The 18,022-nt window shown below is 40.0% G+C and overlaps 1 protein-coding gene across 13 annotated transcripts in view; it reads right to left on the bottom strand.

The window, feature by feature from the left end:
* Positions 1-17,626, bottom strand: part of SRRM1 (serine and arginine repetitive matrix 1) — a 31,320-nt gene extending 13,694 nt beyond the window's left edge. For 6 of the 13 annotated variants that reach the window (XM_045035309.1, XM_045035314.1, XM_045035312.1 and 3 more), the window contains exons 1-10: positions 17,474-17,626; positions 14,495-14,584; positions 14,119-14,241; positions 11,821-11,991; positions 11,119-11,234; positions 9,592-9,795; positions 8,759-8,953; positions 8,317-8,436; positions 6,193-6,467; positions 969-1,049 (exon numbers count right to left, since the gene is read on the bottom strand). In XM_045035309.1, coding sequence (XP_044891244.1) covers positions 969-1,049; positions 6,193-6,467; positions 8,317-8,436; positions 8,759-8,953; positions 9,592-9,795; positions 11,119-11,234; positions 11,821-11,991; positions 14,119-14,241; positions 14,495-14,584; positions 17,474-17,494 — 1,396 coding nt within the window. In that variant the 5' untranslated portion in view covers positions 17,495-17,626. Of the gene's footprint in view, positions 1-968; positions 1,050-6,192; positions 6,468-8,316; positions 8,437-8,758; positions 8,954-9,591; positions 9,796-11,118; positions 11,235-11,820; positions 13,830-14,118; positions 14,242-14,494; positions 14,585-17,473 lie in introns of those variants that run through there. The other 7 variants (XM_019836411.3, XM_045035316.1, XM_045035311.1 and 4 more) reach the window with 4 other exon arrangements.
* Between the last annotated feature and the right edge of the window lie 396 nt (positions 17,627-18,022).

The following is an 18,022-nucleotide window of genomic DNA, read 5'->3' as shown; positions in this document are numbered from 1 at the left end:
GGAAAATGGTCTCTTAAACTTTTATCCGATTGGGTCAAGCAATACAAACACACACACACACACACACACACACACACACACTTTTTAACAACAACCACAAAAAGCTTAAAATCCCAATTTAAAATGCTGACTTTAAGGGTGCCTGGGTGGTTGAACATCCAACTTTGGCTCAGGTCATGATCTCATGGCCTGTGGGTTCGAGCCCGTCTGGCTTTGTGCTGACAGCTCAGAGCCTGGAGACTGCTTCGAATTCTGTGTCTCCCCATCTCTGTCCCTCCCCCACTCACACTCTCTCTCTCTCTCTCTCTCTCTCTCTCAAAAATAAACATTAAAAATACAAACAAATAAGTAAAAATAAATAAAAAGCTGACTTTAGACTATGTTCACGAAACATAATAAAAATAAACTTATTTACTATAGGTCAAGTTAAGCACTAAGAACTTTATAAGCATTATTTCAGTTAATTGTCAAAAGCCTAAAGGATGATACTGTTACCTGCATTTCAGATTTAAGAAATGAGACTCAAATAAATTAAGTAATTAAACAAAAAAAGTAGTTAAGTAGTGGGGCACCTGGGTGGCTCTGTGGGTTAAGCCTCTGACTTCGGCTCAGGTCATGATCTCATGGTTTGTGAGTTCAAGCCCCACGTCAGGCTCTGTGCTGACAGCTCAGAGCCTGGAGCCTGCTTCGGACTCTGTGTCTCCTTCTCTCTCTGCCCCTCCCCAACTTGTGCTCTTTCTCTCTATATCTCTCAAAAAATAAATAAATGTAAACAAAAAAAAAAAAAAAAAAAAAAAAAAAAAGTAGTTAAGTAGTGAAGCTGGGGATTCAACCCAGGTTGGTCTGACTTCAGAACCATAGCTCTTAACCACTAAGTCATATTCTATAATTAATCTTTAACCAGAGGGGCTGACCAAATGTGCAAAAAATATAATTCGGCTCAAACAAAAAAACACACGAAAACTTACCCGATTCAGATAACTCTACTTTTCTAGGCTTAGGTGCTGGTGAAGGGGACTCTCTTTTCTCAGTACCTTTGTGTTTTGTCACTAAAAATAATGAGGAAAAAAAACCACCTTACATATAAGGAATAGCAAAACAACAAAAAACAAAGCTACCTCACAAGACACTGTCTTAATGGCAGAAAGACTATGCTTATAAAGAATTTATTGCCAATTACATAATTCCACGAGACCTTGTCATTATCTCAACACTACCTGAAGGGAAGCAAGCATTTTTAGACGTTTGGTGAAAAGCTTAAAAGGTTCCATAATGATTTTTGAATCTTAAGATTCTCCCAAGAGAAATGCCAGTTAAGAGAAATCAGGAGTTGCTGTTTCTCAGCAACAAAAGCTCTGCATAGAAGATCTGTGTAACCTTCAACTCAATAAACCTCTGGGTTCCACCCCACAACCTAAATCACATGTGCTCAACTACACAGGCCCCATCAGCACAAGAGCTTTCAAGCATCTGCTATAGGTGGGTTCAGAAAAGTAGTAAAAAATGATACATGGTTAAGAAATAAGATTTGATGAAATCTTCAGAGAAAGAAATTTGTTCCGGAGAAGAGGTAGGAGTTGGCTACCAAGAGACTAAAGACTCTATGTAGAAATACAACCTTCATAATAGCATGAGGGATTTAAACTACCTATAAAAAAAGTAAGCCCTCACAATAACAAAAATAATTAAACACTATGGCTGAAGGATTCTTGCTAAAGCTTAAAAAGGGGGGAGGGGGCAGGAGCTCTGAAATATACCTAAGGTAGTAAGAGAGCTGTGAGCACCTTATAAGTAACCCAACCTCTCTTTTCCAAGTTGCATGGAAAATTATTATGCAACAATCTTTTGTATGCTTGCTGTATTAAGTAGTTGTTGCTGTTGCTAGTAATACCACCTCCCCCCACCCTCCTGCCCAATTTACAAGAGGAGAAATGTGAGGCTTAAAAAGCAGTAACTTCAACCACAGTCACATAGATAATTAAAGTGAACTAGGATCTGAACCCAAGACTCTATTTCTAGAGCATAGGCTTTAATTTCCACCAATTTATAATTTCCGCCCTATTTATAATATCCGTCCACGCCTTCAACTAAAATCAAAAGTATACACAGATATAACCAGTAAGCTTACCACAGATTAACCTGAAATATCATTTGAGAGCATCCTGCTAAAAACTAAATTTGAAGACAGATATGATCCCCTAAGGACCCTCATATCTGTTTTGACTAAAGCAATTACCATGGGATGTTGACCTAGAATGCAAATACATTTCATTTAACACTCTTCTTCAGAATGCTGTAAAGGCTTAGTCTAAGGGGCAGTAACTTAGAGAGCTAGTGATCTAAAACAGAAAGCTCACCTTTGCTAAAGTACTGAAACTGAAGAATTTACCACAATACTTCAAAAATGATCTGCATTTTACTAATTATTCTAACTAGTGTTTTGGACAAACTACTGGATTGGGTAAAAAATGGTTAATATCTAATCAGTTATCATGAAATATAGCAGCAAGGGGTGCTTAAGTGGCTCAGTCAAGGCATCTGACTCTTGATTTCAGATCATGATCTCATGGTTCGAGAGTTCGAGACCCATGGTCAGGCTCTCTGTGCTGGCAATGTGGAGCCTGCTTGAGATTCTCTCTCTTCTCTCTGCCCCTCCCTGCTCACTTGCTCTCCATCTAAATAAATAAACTTAAAAAAATATTTAAAAAGGGGGTGCCTGGGTGGCTCAGTTGGTTAAGTGTCCCGACTTTGGCTCAGGTCACGATCCTACAGTTCACAAGTTCGAGCCCCATGTTGGGCTTTGTGATGACAGCTTGGAACCTGGAGCCTGCTACAAATTCTGTGTCTCTCACTATCTCTGCCCTTCCCCCGCTCGCGCATGTGTGCATGTGTGTGTGCACGCTCTCTTGCAAAAATAAACATAAAAAAACTATTAAAAAATACTTTAAAAACCACAACAGCAAAAGTATACTCAAAACGTGTATTTTAACAAATTCAAAGACATAAAATACACATGCTTTTAAATAAAACTTTTAAGGACTTGAGGCTATTTTTCTGGTCTGTATTCTCCACTTCAAAGTGTCAGTTAATCTTGAATTCTTGAAAAATTATTAGAGGCATCCAGTTACTTATACCCCCCCCCCCCATCCATGTCTAAGTTACTTCCTAAAAGAACTGGGTTCTAAAATGTGTTTAGAAGCTGTCTAAATGTCAGAATGCATTTTCCCCTATGATACACTAAAAATGTGGTTATATCTGCAAGATAGTTGGCAAATGCCAACTGAATAAACACCACTGAACTAGAACATACACATTTTTCCCCCACAGAAATACACATTTGGAGTTTTATCTTGATCCAATCTCTTTAGCTAATGGTTTAAAGTCTATTATCAATATATTCATACCATTAAAATAAGTATCTATTATATATGCCTACTCTGGCTTAATATGACTGAATCATTGCATTATTAACATAGTTAATGTTTCATCAGAGTTTGTTGATCTAAAGAAGATCTGACAGTTTATTATGTTAATGTTTTATTTTTAGTATTCAAGGGGCAAAATCATTCTAGCATAAAGTCAGAAATCTTCTAAGTCAACTGTAAAACCAGAATTTTAAGTTTACTTCAATAGTCCTATTAATTATTAATCTCCCAGATTTGTCCAAAAGATCACGTGTAAAGTTACTGTTACTAGAACTGGTAAAATAATTTTGTCTGCAGAATACAGTTTACATGGCTAAATGGATCTCATCCTAAAATCACAATAGATATAGATCCTCTGTAAACATATTTCATTAAATATCTCACTGATTTCAACATACTGCTTTCTGTACTAAGATAATGCCAGTTTAACTAACATGCCACTGATTACAAAATGCCTCCTGAAGACCCTTTCGGATGAGAATGTACAATGTACTCCACAAATTATTCACCTTTAAATTCCCCAAAATGTTTTGTCTGCCTCCCTCCCACTCCATTTGCTCAATATTAAAAGTCCCGATTGGTAACTACTACAGTAAAATCTATTATATTTCAATGGTGTCACTGATCTTATAAGCAGTGGAGTGTTGCAAGAAAGGAATTTCTGAAATCATCCTACCAGGTACAGAATCTAAAGTTAAAGTTGCACCTTGCCCTCCATCTCCCCACTCCAGACATCAAAACAAGCTTTTTGGGGTAGGAAAGCTGGGCAAAGTATACATTTTTCAACTGGGAAATGAGAACCCAAATTTTAGACCTGGCTGGTTGACTTTGACCAAATCACTTAACCTGAGAACCTGTTTCTTGATGACAATCTCAAAAATCTGTTCTACCTCTGAAATTTCATCACAGGGGCCTGGGATCATCTTACCATAAAAAGTTACCTCCAAGTAGTCAGAGCCAAATTCAGCTTAAGGACACGAGGCAGTCTCTGACTCTACTGCCCACAGTGCCTTTCTTTGGTTGTGTTTTGTTTGCACATGGAAGACCTGCCCCAGAATCCATAGGAACATAACTAGCTCTTCGTCTTCACCAGGACTTATTTTATTTCTCTCCAACGTGCGTATCTACCATGAATTTTTTTTTTTTTTTAAAGTACTGGCCCACTCCCTTGACAATGTATCAGGACACAAGAGGTTAGTGCCTATGCCCTCTGCAAAAAGTGAACTCTTATCTACTTTAACAAAGACTCAATCCTCCCGTTCAGATACTTTTATTACTCTTTGGCTATATCACACCTTGCTATGTTTTTTGCAAAGGAACAGGTGGGAACTTTTATAATACTTTTTCACTATAGAGCTTTCTGGCTCCAAAGGAAGAACAAAAAAATATGCAGAAGTACAAATACTTAACATACTGGACACAGTTGCTAGAAAGCACTGAAATTTTCCTATTTGTCATACTTGTCAAAAAGGTACGAACTGAAGGTAATATGGGACACGAGGTTATGAAAATAAGTGATCCTAAGGCCCCCTCCCATACTTAAATTAGGTCTAAACCTGGAAGACTCAAATGTTTTTCTGTTCTTATCCAGGTGTCCGTCTAGGTCTAAAGAGCCAAAGCAACAAAAATGACCATAGAATAATTAATTACCCAATTAAGATTCAGAAAATAATCTACACATTACTTGTTATAGGTGACAGCATTACCTGTCAGTCCCCCTGTCACTCTGCTAGCTTGTCTATACCTCAAAGTGAAAACCTTGCCCATCCCCATTTTCTTTGTTCTAACCTGAAAATTTAGATGTGATCAGAGCAAGCCCAGTATATATTAACCTGCAGGCTGCTTCTTAAAAATCAATTACTACAGCAGCTTTTAGGATTTCCCCTGCCCCACTACTCACCCTTCAGGCTATCATCTCAGCCCTCAGCACCAGAGGCCCAATTCAAATAGATCCTACCGCCTTTCTCCATGTGTATTTAACCCAAAGGAACAAACCCCAATACACCACAACCTTCACTCAGACTAATACGGCATTCTACTTGCCTGGCCAGATCACAGATCATAAATTCCTCAGAAATCAATCTGCAGAATAAAGCAAGGACAACACTCAGAAGAACCCTGCCTAGAGCCTAAATTAAAAAACAAATAGGCTTTTAAGGGGACACCATGTTCTTCCCTAGCGAGCACAATGTGGCCAAGAAAGAACTCAAACAGAATATGGAGTCCTCAAATAAGATATCAAACAAAAAAATCTTCAGGGGAAAAAAATTAACTGGTCTCATAGTAATAAAATGGTCCCTTATCATGACAACAGGGACTTTGATAAGCTCCCCCAACTCAGCCCATGGCTGCTAACGAATGTATTTCTCCACTTACTCAATGCCAAAGGCAACTGCTAAAAACAAGTTTACACATAAACTCTGTTTCAACAAACCCCAAGAACTTAAAGAGGAAAGGGTGAAAAGCAAATTTACAAAGAATATCACATGCAAATATTGGGGCTGGTAATGTATTTCTCCACTTACTCAATGCCAGAGGGCAACTGCTAAAAACAAGTTTACACGTAAACTCTGCTTCAAGAAACCCCAAGAACTCAAAGAGGAAAGAAAAGGTGAAAAGCAAATTTACAAAGAATATCACCCACAAATATTACCCAGCTCCTTCTTACCGTGAAGGGGGAAGGGGCAGGAGCGAAAACTGACTAGGCACTTTGTAGCCAAACAGAGAAAGAACAAACATACACTGTTTTTGTGTGTTTGATTTTTACCTTTACCTGAAGTTCTCCCTGGAGAGACAGAAACACGACTTTTTCTTGTACGGTTTGACTGCTGGGGTGTTGGGGAATGACGAGTTTTTGGCGGTGGAGTTGCTGGAGGTGATGGCCTATGCCTTCGCCTCGGAGGACTTGCTGAAGGAGATAACCTACGAGTTTTCCGAGGGGGGCTGGATGTCCTCTTAGGAGGCTTCTTTGGCGGTGACCGGGAACGAGACGAAGAAGATGACGAACTACTTCCAGACAAGGACGCTGATGAACGCCTTCTTCTGTGGAATAAAGGATTCACGTTCGTTAACTGCATACTTGTCAAAAACGACCTTACAGGTATGTACAGTTTACACAAAAACAGCTATTTTTATCCAACTTTTGAGTTTATGTAGCTAAGCACATAATTAAGTTTAAAAAAAAAATGGGAAACAAAACCATGACCTAGGACAGGAAACAGCTAGTTCTGAGACTAAATATGAATAACTTATTCTGATGAATGCTTCTGTTTGAGTTGTCTGTCCAGTTATAAAATATGTCATGTTGAAAGCTATAATACAGTAACTAGCCAGTCTCTTTCTTCCTTAGGAGTGATATCATCGTTTGGAGTTTGCATACAAAATTTGGGTGGCGAAGTATTTTCCGTTTAAGAGCACAAAGTCAAACAACCTTTAGGCTGCATTTTTAAAAAAAGATGTGCAGCAGTTAGGAATTCATTTAGCTACATAAACTTAGAAGCAGGGGCCTCTCGAATTCTGCGGCAAAAACTGTGGTAAGTTCTGTTGCAATTATGTGTACCTGCAGAATTCACCTTTGGCAGAAGAATTCCTGAGAACCTGAAAAAAAGAAACCCTACCTTAAGTGTGAGATAAAAGCTGGCTGAAAGGGAATCTTACACAATCTGCAAAATATTTTGACTGCTAAATGGCTCAGTAAGCACAATTAAAACACGCTGTTTGCAAAACTCCAATTTAAGAAATAGCTGTTTCCGCTAATCTCGTACTAGAGAGCACCGGCATTAATTTTCTCCTAGAAAAGAATATAACCAATTTTAGAAAAGTGGGATGCCTAATCAACTGACCATTTACATCATCAGTCTCATTTATCAGCAGTAACATCAAGTCTATCATTTTTACCACTAGTCATAAAGAGTTCACAATAACCACCTCCTCCCCCCAAATATTTTCTTTTAAAACAATATGGGACTCCGAAAAACCCGACTACAGAAACAAACAACTATGGACCTTATTATTTCCCCTTTTTCCCCAAGTGGATTCATTTTCCCGCAAATAACTTAAAGGCTCAAACACAAAAGACTTCTGTGCTAACTATAATCTGAAACACAATCATCATAGCTCTTTCCAAGGAGGTCAAGAAGGCAGAAAACTCTATCGGTGCACCAAACCTCTACTTCGGGCAGATTTAGCAACAATCTTTTTGTTAAAAGGGATAGACCCAAATGTTCTGCCTTATGCCAATTTTAAAATGACTCTTTAAAAAAGAACATTGATACTGACAGGGTTAGTTTTCTGACTGATCTCTTCAAAAATGACTAGATGCCGAACTGCTAAAAATGGCTATATCCATGGAATAGGATTATGGGTAATTTTCAACTTATTTGTTTGAAATTTTATAAGCACTCATTTCTGTAATGGGAAAAAAACACTTCAAACAAAAATGTAATGCAAATAGGTTATTCTAATATTGGTGAAAGTAGCTTACTGCCTCTGTAGTTATCTGCTTTCTAGAAGCCAGTGATAATTTAAATCCAAGGAAAGTGGGAGGGCCGCAGATTCCCTCATTGCTAGGAGATCTGGGTGGGGTCTCAAAGGGTAAAAGTTAACGTCAAGTATCAGTGAAATGTGAATTTCTTGTTTCCCACCCCCAACACTGCACTAGCGTGGTTTCTGTGACATAATTAAACCTCAAATGAGAGGCTCTTTAGGCATCACCTCGTAACACTCCTGAGCTTTCTTCAGGGGAACACAAATACAAACACGAGCCTAAAGCTAACACGTGCTGCATTTTCATGTACTGACACTTCCAAAGAAAAAAAAAAGAAAAAAAAAAAGGAGGAGGAGGAGGAAAAGAAAATAAAGGAAAAAGTATAAGAAAAAAGAAAACCCTCACCGTCTCACTGGAGATCTACTTCTTCTATGCCTGGGTGGAGGTGGCATTCGTCTTGGTGGAGTTCTTCTTCGAGGAGATGGCCGCCTTCTCGGGCTTGGCCGCCTTCTCGGGGAGTATGATCTGCCATAACAAACAGAATTAGGGCCTGAATAAACAAGAACAAGGAACCAAGTCCCTGAGACAGCTTTCTCAACACCTACATTTTAAAAACCGACTTCAAAGGATGCGAGTTTCCATTTATGTAGAGATTTTTGTGGCAAAGCGTGTGCACACAAATTTCTACAGCACACAAAAGTGACCTCAAATTCTCTCTGTAGGTCCAAAGAATAACATTTGTACTAATTAAATGCTCTCTACTGCTCTGAAATTATCTACCTAATTCCACTCAGCAGAGGAGCACATAAAACCTAAGATCTATGTCACTCCTACAGCCCTAACTCACCTTGATCGGGATCTATGACGCCGTCTAGGTCGAGTATGAGAAGGAGAGCGAGACCGTGTCCGGGATCTTGATTTGGAACGTGACCGAGATCTTGGTCGGGTCTTCTCCTTCTCCTTTTCTTTTTTGGAATTCTTCTCTGGAGAAGGTTCTTTAGGCTCTGGTACAGGTTCAGGTTTGGGAACTTTCAGGATGTCACTGTAGAAACAAAATGTTGATGCAATATGGTTATTTCTCTTTTTAAGATGGTGCCAAAATCCATGAGGACTTCTCCCCAGCTCCAAAAGATATATACACATCAGTGAAAGCCAAAATGCAACTAACAATTCTAACCACATACATTCTTAAGAGTACAAAGTTGTCCACAATACTGGTGAAAAAAGCAAGTTACAGGATATAAGATATCTGAAACAATACAACCAACCAATAGCAGTGGTTACCTTTGGGGCATTTCACTTTTTAAAATTTTTTTGGTGTTTTTATCTTCGAGACAGAGAGCTGAGAGCATGAACTGGGGAGGGGCAGACAGGAACAAAAGCAGGCTCGGCGATGACAGCACAGAGCCCCACACGGGGCTCGAACTCACAAACCCTCCAACCGTGAGATCGTGACCTGAGCTGAAGTCAGACGCTTAGCCAACTGAGCCACCCAGGTGCCCTTGGGGCATTTTATTTACACTCTCCTACAGAATCTGAATCTGTCAACAAGCTGATCTTATGATTTAAAAAATACAAAAGGGAAATAACCAAGTAATTTTATGTTTGTAACTCAGAATTATACTGGCAGTTAGCAACAGCCTAAAATTCTTATTTATAAATAAATTTTTATCTACTTGCCTAGTAGAAGTGGCCTCTTGTACTGAAGGTTCTTTTACTTTCACTGATGGTTCTGGGAGCTCTGGAGTTTTTTCCTTCTTTTCTGGAGCAGGGGAAGGACTCCGGCTCTTGGTTCTGTGGCGGGGAGACCGAGAATGACTGCGCTTTCTCTCTCTCCTGACAGGGGAAGATCGTCTTCTAGGGGAAGGAGATCTGGATTTGCGTCTAGGATAAAAGCAATTTTTTTCAGGTTTGTGTCTAGGATAAAAGCAATTTTTTTCAGGTTTTTGAATAATGTTGGTTGGGGGAGAGGGTCAAGGGCAAACTGAGAAATTAATCTTTTTAATTATACCACTGTTCCTTATAGGTGAGAGATTCCTTATGAAAAGAAGATATCCTGTCATATTTACTTAATATGGGAAGGGCCAAAAGAAAACCAGAAAGGTAAGCAAACAAAAGGTAACAACACTGTCTGGTATACCAGTTATAAGAGGAAAGCATTGACCTGGAACTCTAGATTTAGATTCTTAATCATTCCCAGAGATGAAGAGACCAAAGACCAACTTTTCAGAGGAAGAGAATGCTTAAAAGTAAAGAGATATTCCCTAACAACAAATCCAAAAAAACTCAACAAAACAAGAGTTGGGGTGCAGACAGATCCCACCATAGAGTTTGTCAGGTAATCTAGGTATTCCAGAAAAATGACTAGTGCAATTAATGTGCTCTTTGGAAGAAAAAAGAAACATGTCATATTTGCATAGCCTTTTAGGAAAAGGAGAAGTCCCCTTTCCTTTTCAATAATAGTTTCCCTAACGTAAAAGTAAAACAGCAGACCTGGTTCATCAATAGCCTAGTTACCACTGTGATGTGCTTAACACTAGAAATAATACTGCTTCCCTAGTAAGGAGGTTTTAATACCAAATATACAAATTAAAATGGATAAAGAAATTACCTCTGCCCTTTAATTCCAGAAGATTTGTGAAAAAATTAGCAGAACTCTAAAAATGAAAACCCTAGTAGAATTCTCACCTTTCACCACAAATACAGTAGAAGCTGAGTCATGGGTTTAAAAATGGAAACCTAACCATAGTCTCATTGGAAGGAAGAAGAAAACAAATAAATGATCTGTTTTGGGTTCAATACAACCATCTAAGAAAAGCAGAACAGGGCATTAGAGAAGTATAACATGAATGGCTAATGGGTACAGATTTCTAATTAAAAGGAAAGAAAAAGAACTGGAGAAGATTAAAATAATTAAATGCTATATTTAAAGAAAAGCAATATGGAAAAGCAAGTCTAGATTCTGATTTAGAAATTGAGAGTTGTACAATTCACCAAGATTTAAGAGACAATTATTATAGTCCAATGATCTGCCTCAAACAAAACTTTAATATTTTGGGCCAGAGACCAGCCTTAGTTCATCATGAAAACTACATGATGGAAAAAATTCTGAATAGTGCTGGTAGCTTCCTTTTTAACTGTGTAACTTTCTACACACAGAATACTATCTGAAGTATTTGTAAAACATATGCATCCGTTATATTATACCTTCTTGGGCTCCGAGACCTCTCCCTTTTTTCTCTGCTGCTTTCTTTTTCTTCCTTATCCCTCTTATCCTTGTCTTCATCTTGCTTTTTCATAGATGCCAACTTTTCTTGTTCAATCTGCAAAGATCAAGTTTTCAAAGAAACATAGCTGAACGAACATCTGAGATCACTAAACAAATTGAGGAAGACTTTGCACCTCTGATAAACACCAATGCCATATAAATCATTTCATCAGCCTCCTGCTTTTCAACAAGACTATTCTCGCTGAAAATTAATCCCTAACAGCTGAATGAAAGAGAATAGTGATTTTCAAGTTTACTTAAAAAAATAATTTTCATGTTCAACTTATTCTCTTGTGATTTAACATACACTGCCCATACGAAGAAGCCATGCTTACACTTTTACACTGTTACTAAAGTTCAATTTTCTTAAGCTAGAAGTACTCACATTAAAAAAAATGTACACACACACACACACACACACACACACACACACATATCTGACTCTGGGAAAATGACATCTTAAACTTCAGTGTTTGGATTAGGGTTGGGGAGGAGTGGAGAACCAAAACTCAATGTCCAAATATATTAAAGCAAAGCAAAACAACATGCTAATCCTAGCCAGGTCACATAAGATTTAAAGTGTGTTAGCAGTCTGGATACCATGCCCTCAAATCAACATTACAAAACAGAAAGGCTATTACTTGTCTTTGTTTTATTTCTTCTTTCTTCAGTTCTAGAAAAGCAGAAGGGATTCCAGCGATGTTTTCTTGTGCACTTAAGAGCAGGGGCCACAGTTCTCCCATAAATTCTCTAGCATTTTTTCCATTCAAAAACCCAGTCAGGTTGATTTGCATCATTTTGGAGTCTGGATTCTGCAAAAAGACATGACAGGAAGAGAAACAGGTTACTTCAAAACAGGCCAACCAACCAACCTAAAACTCATATAAATTAGTATTTTTTAAGTCTACCATAGGGGCTTAAATACATATATATATATTCTTCACTACTTAAAAAATAGTTTTCTCTAATAGCTTCTCAGCAATATAATCTCTAGCACAGATTACCAAATTCTCTCTCACTCTACCAAAAGCATCAGAGCAGCCTGTTAATCCTTTGTGGATTTCGTAAGTATTTTTAGACTATGTGGCTGTTAGTGGGCCTTACATTTATTAACTTTAAAAACCATCATGAACATCCACAAATTCCTGCATTTACTAACAAGGAAAGTGTTTGCTTGCCTGGAAATCTTCCCCCAATGAGAAACTGAAAAAGTACATAAACTATTCACTTCTCTACCACTATAAGATAGCTTTCTATAAAGTATCTACCGTCCAGTTATGAAAACTAACAAGTTATGCATGCACTCTGTAACTTTTGAAGACTAAGCTGAAAGCCTGACTTCTACATAAGGAAAATCTACTATAACAATGCCTCGAATTCTCAACTGTCCACAAAGGGCTAAGAGGTCAAGTTTTCTCAAAAATAACTGGGTTTTTAAATGCTAAATCTGTTGGTCAAGCAACAAGGTCCATATAACAAGCACAGCTCAATAGCACAAAGCAAGTACAGATTCCAGGTGTCTTCAGTTTCTTCTTGGAACCTTGGGGGTTTGGAATCGCCAAGTCCCCTGTAGAGAAAGATGTTCCCTTGGCTTGCTTCCGACTCCCTACTGCAACTCAACCACCTTGAGTTTAATGTTATATCATTTATCTAAATTGCAAAAGACGAACAAGCAATAATGAGTACACAACCACAAAAAAAGAAAAGATTGTTTAAAAAAGTTCTAAACTTTAATCTCATGCTCACTACAAGGGGAATACTACCAGATACTTAGGTTTTAAAAATGCACTAAAATACAAATCAGTAAAGCATTTCTCCAATAAAATCTATCTTTAATCATCATTTTAAAAACGTTTTCCCATGTTCCTGGTTTTCTAAGTAAAATGTATACATTTTAAAAGAAGTGCTTTCTTAAAATTAATCTTTAAAAATATTCACAACAAAATGTAATTACCAAATTATTTTTAAAATAGAAATACCTTATCAGTTGAAATGCCAACTGTTCTGTCAAAACACAAGGGCGAACTCTTTGGGAAAAGGATTAACGTAAAGGTAAATTCACATTGGTATATTTGCCAAAAGGTCATATGGTACATCTTACTATCCTTTGGGTTGTTGTGGCAAAATAACAAACTATCTTATGATAAAATCGTTTTTAAACATCAGTTCTATCATCATCTCATATTATCTCACGTATGAAGAAAGGAATGATTATATTAACTGGTTCTAATAATGCTGCCAATTTATTTCAGTCTGAAGTTTAAGCATAATGTAAACAAAAAGTCTGTGCCTAAAATGTTAATCGATGACTAGCTGACATGCAGCTACAACTAAAGACTTCAGTTACTTGATTATTTTAAAAACAATATCCAATCAAATCAGAATTGCCCCTCATGCTTCACATAAATGTCCATCTCATAATAGTATTTTTAAAGAGCAGTGTATAGATTTACCCAATTGCTCTTTCCTGTTTGTGTTTTTGTTGTTGTTGTTGATGTTCGGCCACTTTACACAACTCACCTCCAAACACACACTGCATCATCAAGGGAGTTGGGTCAGAGCGACATTGGGACACTCACTCTGCTGTGACCTAATAAGGTGATGGTGCTATACTTCAGACGCAAGGAATAACTTCCATTTTGGTTCAGGCCTTTTAAATCATAAATCACATTATCATTAGAAAATTGCTGTCAAAGTAACTTAACATGTAACAGCAAAATTACAAACAATAAGTTTGATTTTTCACCTGTGTAGCTTTCAAAACTATGTACCTTCACTAAACTTCCAGCCTTAATAGTTGTTTACAAAGTGAATTCTTTTCACAACAAACATTGTAAAACAACCCTCCTATATTTGCACTCCATAGAAAAATTCAGTTTCCATAGATTCACAAAATTATGTCACATATTCAGAAATAAGAGCCATTTGTGTATTATTACCTTCACTTCCAGCTGGTTGAATATAAACTCAATCACAACATCATCTTCAAACCCAAGGATTTCCGTTACTCGTTTTGTTATCCAAGGCTTTATAACCTCCAAATTTACTTTGCTCATATCCACCTGATAAAGCATACAAGAAATGACTGAGTACAGGGTTCACAATCCTAAAAGAAAGCTCACTGAAGAGTTTTGCCCAACAAAATTCCTTTTAACCTATGAAATTTTTTTGGTGTAACACGCTACAATATGGCTCATTCTTATGTGGCTGTGCTATTCTGTGTTGTTGTTGCTAAAAGGTGGAAAATGTTTAACAGTCCCAAAATGAACCAACTGTGCTATAAAGGTGCAAAAATAGTTTTATCTAGAAGAATACCTTTTTTTCTAGGCATTCTGCAAACTTCAGCTGCTTCAGTAACTTCTTCTGTTTGTTGCTGAACCGATTATCCTGTTCTGCACTTGTTCCCTGTGGGAAGAGAAACACATTTTAATTAAGAGTTCAAAGTTAAATTCCTGATTTTTGTCAGTTAATCATGGCCATGACCTTTACAGTAGAAATAGGGTAATCAAGTAAATAGAAAACACCACAGCTAATATTCATAGGTGCAGAATGCATACTTTTTTCCCAATGAAGCTGACATTTTAAAAATTTGACTGTATTTAAAAATTACAAAACATAAACTTGTTGTAACAGGTCAATATGGCAATATTGCATAAAGCTAGCACCTCCCCCACAACCAAGTTAAGTTTGATGTGTATCTTTTTACACCTTTTTCTATGCTAAAAGACATTTAAGGCTTTTTTTGTGTAAATAAGAACACACTGAAATATTTACTATACTTAATATACTTCCAAACAACACCATTAAATTTCATCCTCTTCTGAAAACCAGTAGCATGCTTGCAAATTATGGTCATGCCTATGAACAAGCGGAAAAGGAAAAAGAAAACACCCTGGGACTGTATGTTGGTTTTCATAACTTTGAGAACATGGAATCTGTTACAGGTCTACCCTAATAATTAACTTAATTTCAGCAATAAATTTGGAAAAATGAGAGCTTACAAATACTACATGAGATTATCAAGTGATCACTAGTTAATCTGCATTTTCTCATTCCAAGTGGACCAAATAAAAAAATAGCTGGCTATGTGATGTGAAATCTACTGATTGGTTCACGGAGTTGGCCACTGTCCCTTGGAAAGTGATCGGGAAAATTTTGTTTAGGAAGGTAAAGAACCTGGATTAGAATCCCAATTCTGCCACTACTTAAGCCACATGACTCAAAGCCCATTACTTAACCTCTTTTACAATGCTTTCTTACTTGCTAAAATCTACTTTGCAGGGCCGTATAACTCAAAATAATATATGCAAAGTAACTGGCATGTGCCAGAAGTTCAACAAATGAAAGCCATCATTTTGATCTTAAACGAAAAGTTCAGTTTACTATCTTGTTGGCAGTGTACTAAAAAGTAATTGCCCTAAATTCTTGCAACTCAGTTTAAATCCAGTCAACTCCTTGAAGAAATTATAGGTAATATATAACTCCCCCTCCTTTCGTCCAGGTTTTTAGTAACACCAAAAACAAACTTTGTTTTAAAATTTATCAACCACCAGGGTGCCTGGGTGGTTAAGCGTCCGACTTTGGCTCAGGTAGTGACGGTCCATGAGTTCAAGCCTCACACTGGGGGGGCGGGGGGCTGTGCTGTCAGTTCGGAGCCTGGAGGCTGCTTTGGATTGTGTCTCCCTCTCTCTTTGCCCCTCCCCCACTCAGGCTCTCTCTCAAAAAATGGACAAACGTTAAAAAAATTTTTTTTTGGATTTATGAACCACCTTGTTCTTTTTCTGTTGGAACTCCTTTCCACTAAAGGTCATAACAACAAGAAAAAAAAATCAAAATAGGCTTTTGTATCAAAATATTACATTGGATCACAGGAAATATTGAGTACTTACTACAAAATACTTTTATGAAAATTAGAAAATAGAGTTCATTAACAGCATGAAAATGTGGTAAGTACTCTCAATTCAAACTATCATTATGGAAATAACTACAGTTATCCTTCGCACAACCTAAGAAATCAAGTAACTGGCTGGGAATAATACTGCAACTTTTGATGAAAAACTCATTGGCACATTTAAAGCCAATTCAAGAATCTCAACGTCGGCTTCAGAGTGTCCAGAGTTATGCTCTCTCAAGTCCTGGTCTTCCCCTCTTTCCACTTTCCCTTTAAAAACATGCAAACTGCATTATTATACGCCCCAGGGAGTAGCGAGGCGCAACGTATGTTACACAAAGTATGGATTTTGACCAAAACCACCGGTCTCTACAGGGTCGGTTCTGCACTGAAAAGCATCTGCAAACTCTAGTCCTATCGGTGTCACTTCCCATCCATCTAGGTCTCTCCTAGGTACTCGTTTCCTACAGAAGCGGAATACGGGGCAAACAGGCCCTGCAGTACCAGCCGGACAAAGTCTGGGCCCCGAGCACCAACTTCGACGAGGTAGCTCCCCTGCCCGCAGGTGCCGGGAGCGTGGCCCTGGGACAATCTAGGTAGGTAAGGGGCCCCTTTTCTCCAGCGGACTTCAAAAGAAAGAAACAAACGGGGGTGGGGGGTGGAGGGTGGGGAGCGGCGTGCGGGAGGGCGAGGGGCTCTACCCCGGGCCCCTGCCTCCATACACGTGCACACTTTTTGTTGCACCCGCTGCCCTTAGAGTCTCAGATTCGAACGTTCCAACGGCGTATTATCTGAGTTCCCCTCCCTAAAGGGATATCAAATTGGGCGGGAGTTCCCGCGAACTCTGACCCCGCGCCTTCGCGAAGACTTAGGACCAGGAGGGACGACGGGGGAGGGGGTGGTTGGCGCCGCTCTCGAGAGAGAAGCCGCTGAACGCCGTTTCCTGTCCTCTCCTCTCTCTCACACGCTCTCCCGGGGCGGTACCCCTAGCCCGTACTCTCCAGAATCCTCCCGCCGCCAGTCACCTCAGGGCTTCCCTCCGGCCTCCCCCCAGGGACTTCCTCCTCGCGGCCCAACTAGGCCCCAGGACCCGGCGGCGCGCGCGGCTCGGCCTGCAGGCCCCACTAGGCAGGCGAGCGCCGAGGTACGGCTCTGGCCCATTCCCGCCGCCATTTTCCGGCGACCGTCGCTGCCGCGTAGGGGGGACGATCCCGGAGGAGGAGACTGCGCAGGGGCGCACCGGTCTCCGCCGCAGGGCAGGGGGGGAGCGTCCGCCGGCACGGAGGGCCGTCAGGATCTTCGAAGCCTCCCCTCGGTGGCCACACCGTCCCGAGTTTAGGCCTCCTGTCGGGCCTCACCGATGAGGCCCTCCCCTCACCCCAGATCCCCGCGCTTCTACTTACGCGGAAGAATCCCGCGTCCATCTTGCTGCCTCGCTCGGAGATCGCTCCCTATCCCAAGATACACCGCGCCGCCGCGACGGAGGGCGGGACCGGCAGGGAAAGCCGAGCGCCGGGACGCAGCGCGCGCCGTTCCACCCGCCCCTTCGGCCGACACGAGGCCGCGCCTGCTCAGTGCGGGGAGCACCCGCCACGCGTGCGCATGCGCGCCCAAGGGGCGAGCCGCTGCCGGACTCCGAGACTCCCGAGTAGCCAGGCCGGGGAGGAGAGTCTCGCGACCGCAGCCAATAAGAACGAGAGAAAAAGAGAGAGAGGGAGACAGAGAAAGAGAGAGAGAGAGAGTTGGGTAGCCCCGCCCTGCGAATCCTTTTGTGGCACTGGATCAGCCTTGTTCGCGCAGCGCCACTTGACCCATCCTTCGACCCGTAGTGGAGGAGGCCTCCCGCCCTGGGGGCTCCATGGAGCGATTGAAGAGAAAGGCTGTTACCTCAGAGTGACGCGGGCGGCGCGGCCCGCGCGCGGAAGAGAAGCCTGCCGGCCTCTCCTGTCATC

The sequence above is a fragment of the Felis catus genome, chromosome C1, assembly GCF_018350175.1.
Source record: "Felis catus isolate Fca126 chromosome C1, F.catus_Fca126_mat1.0, whole genome shotgun sequence".
NCBI classification, from domain to species: domain Eukaryota; kingdom Metazoa; phylum Chordata; class Mammalia; order Carnivora; family Felidae; genus Felis; species Felis catus.
Note: the sequence above shows the minus strand (reverse complement) of the source record. Positions and strands in the feature narration are given on the sequence as shown.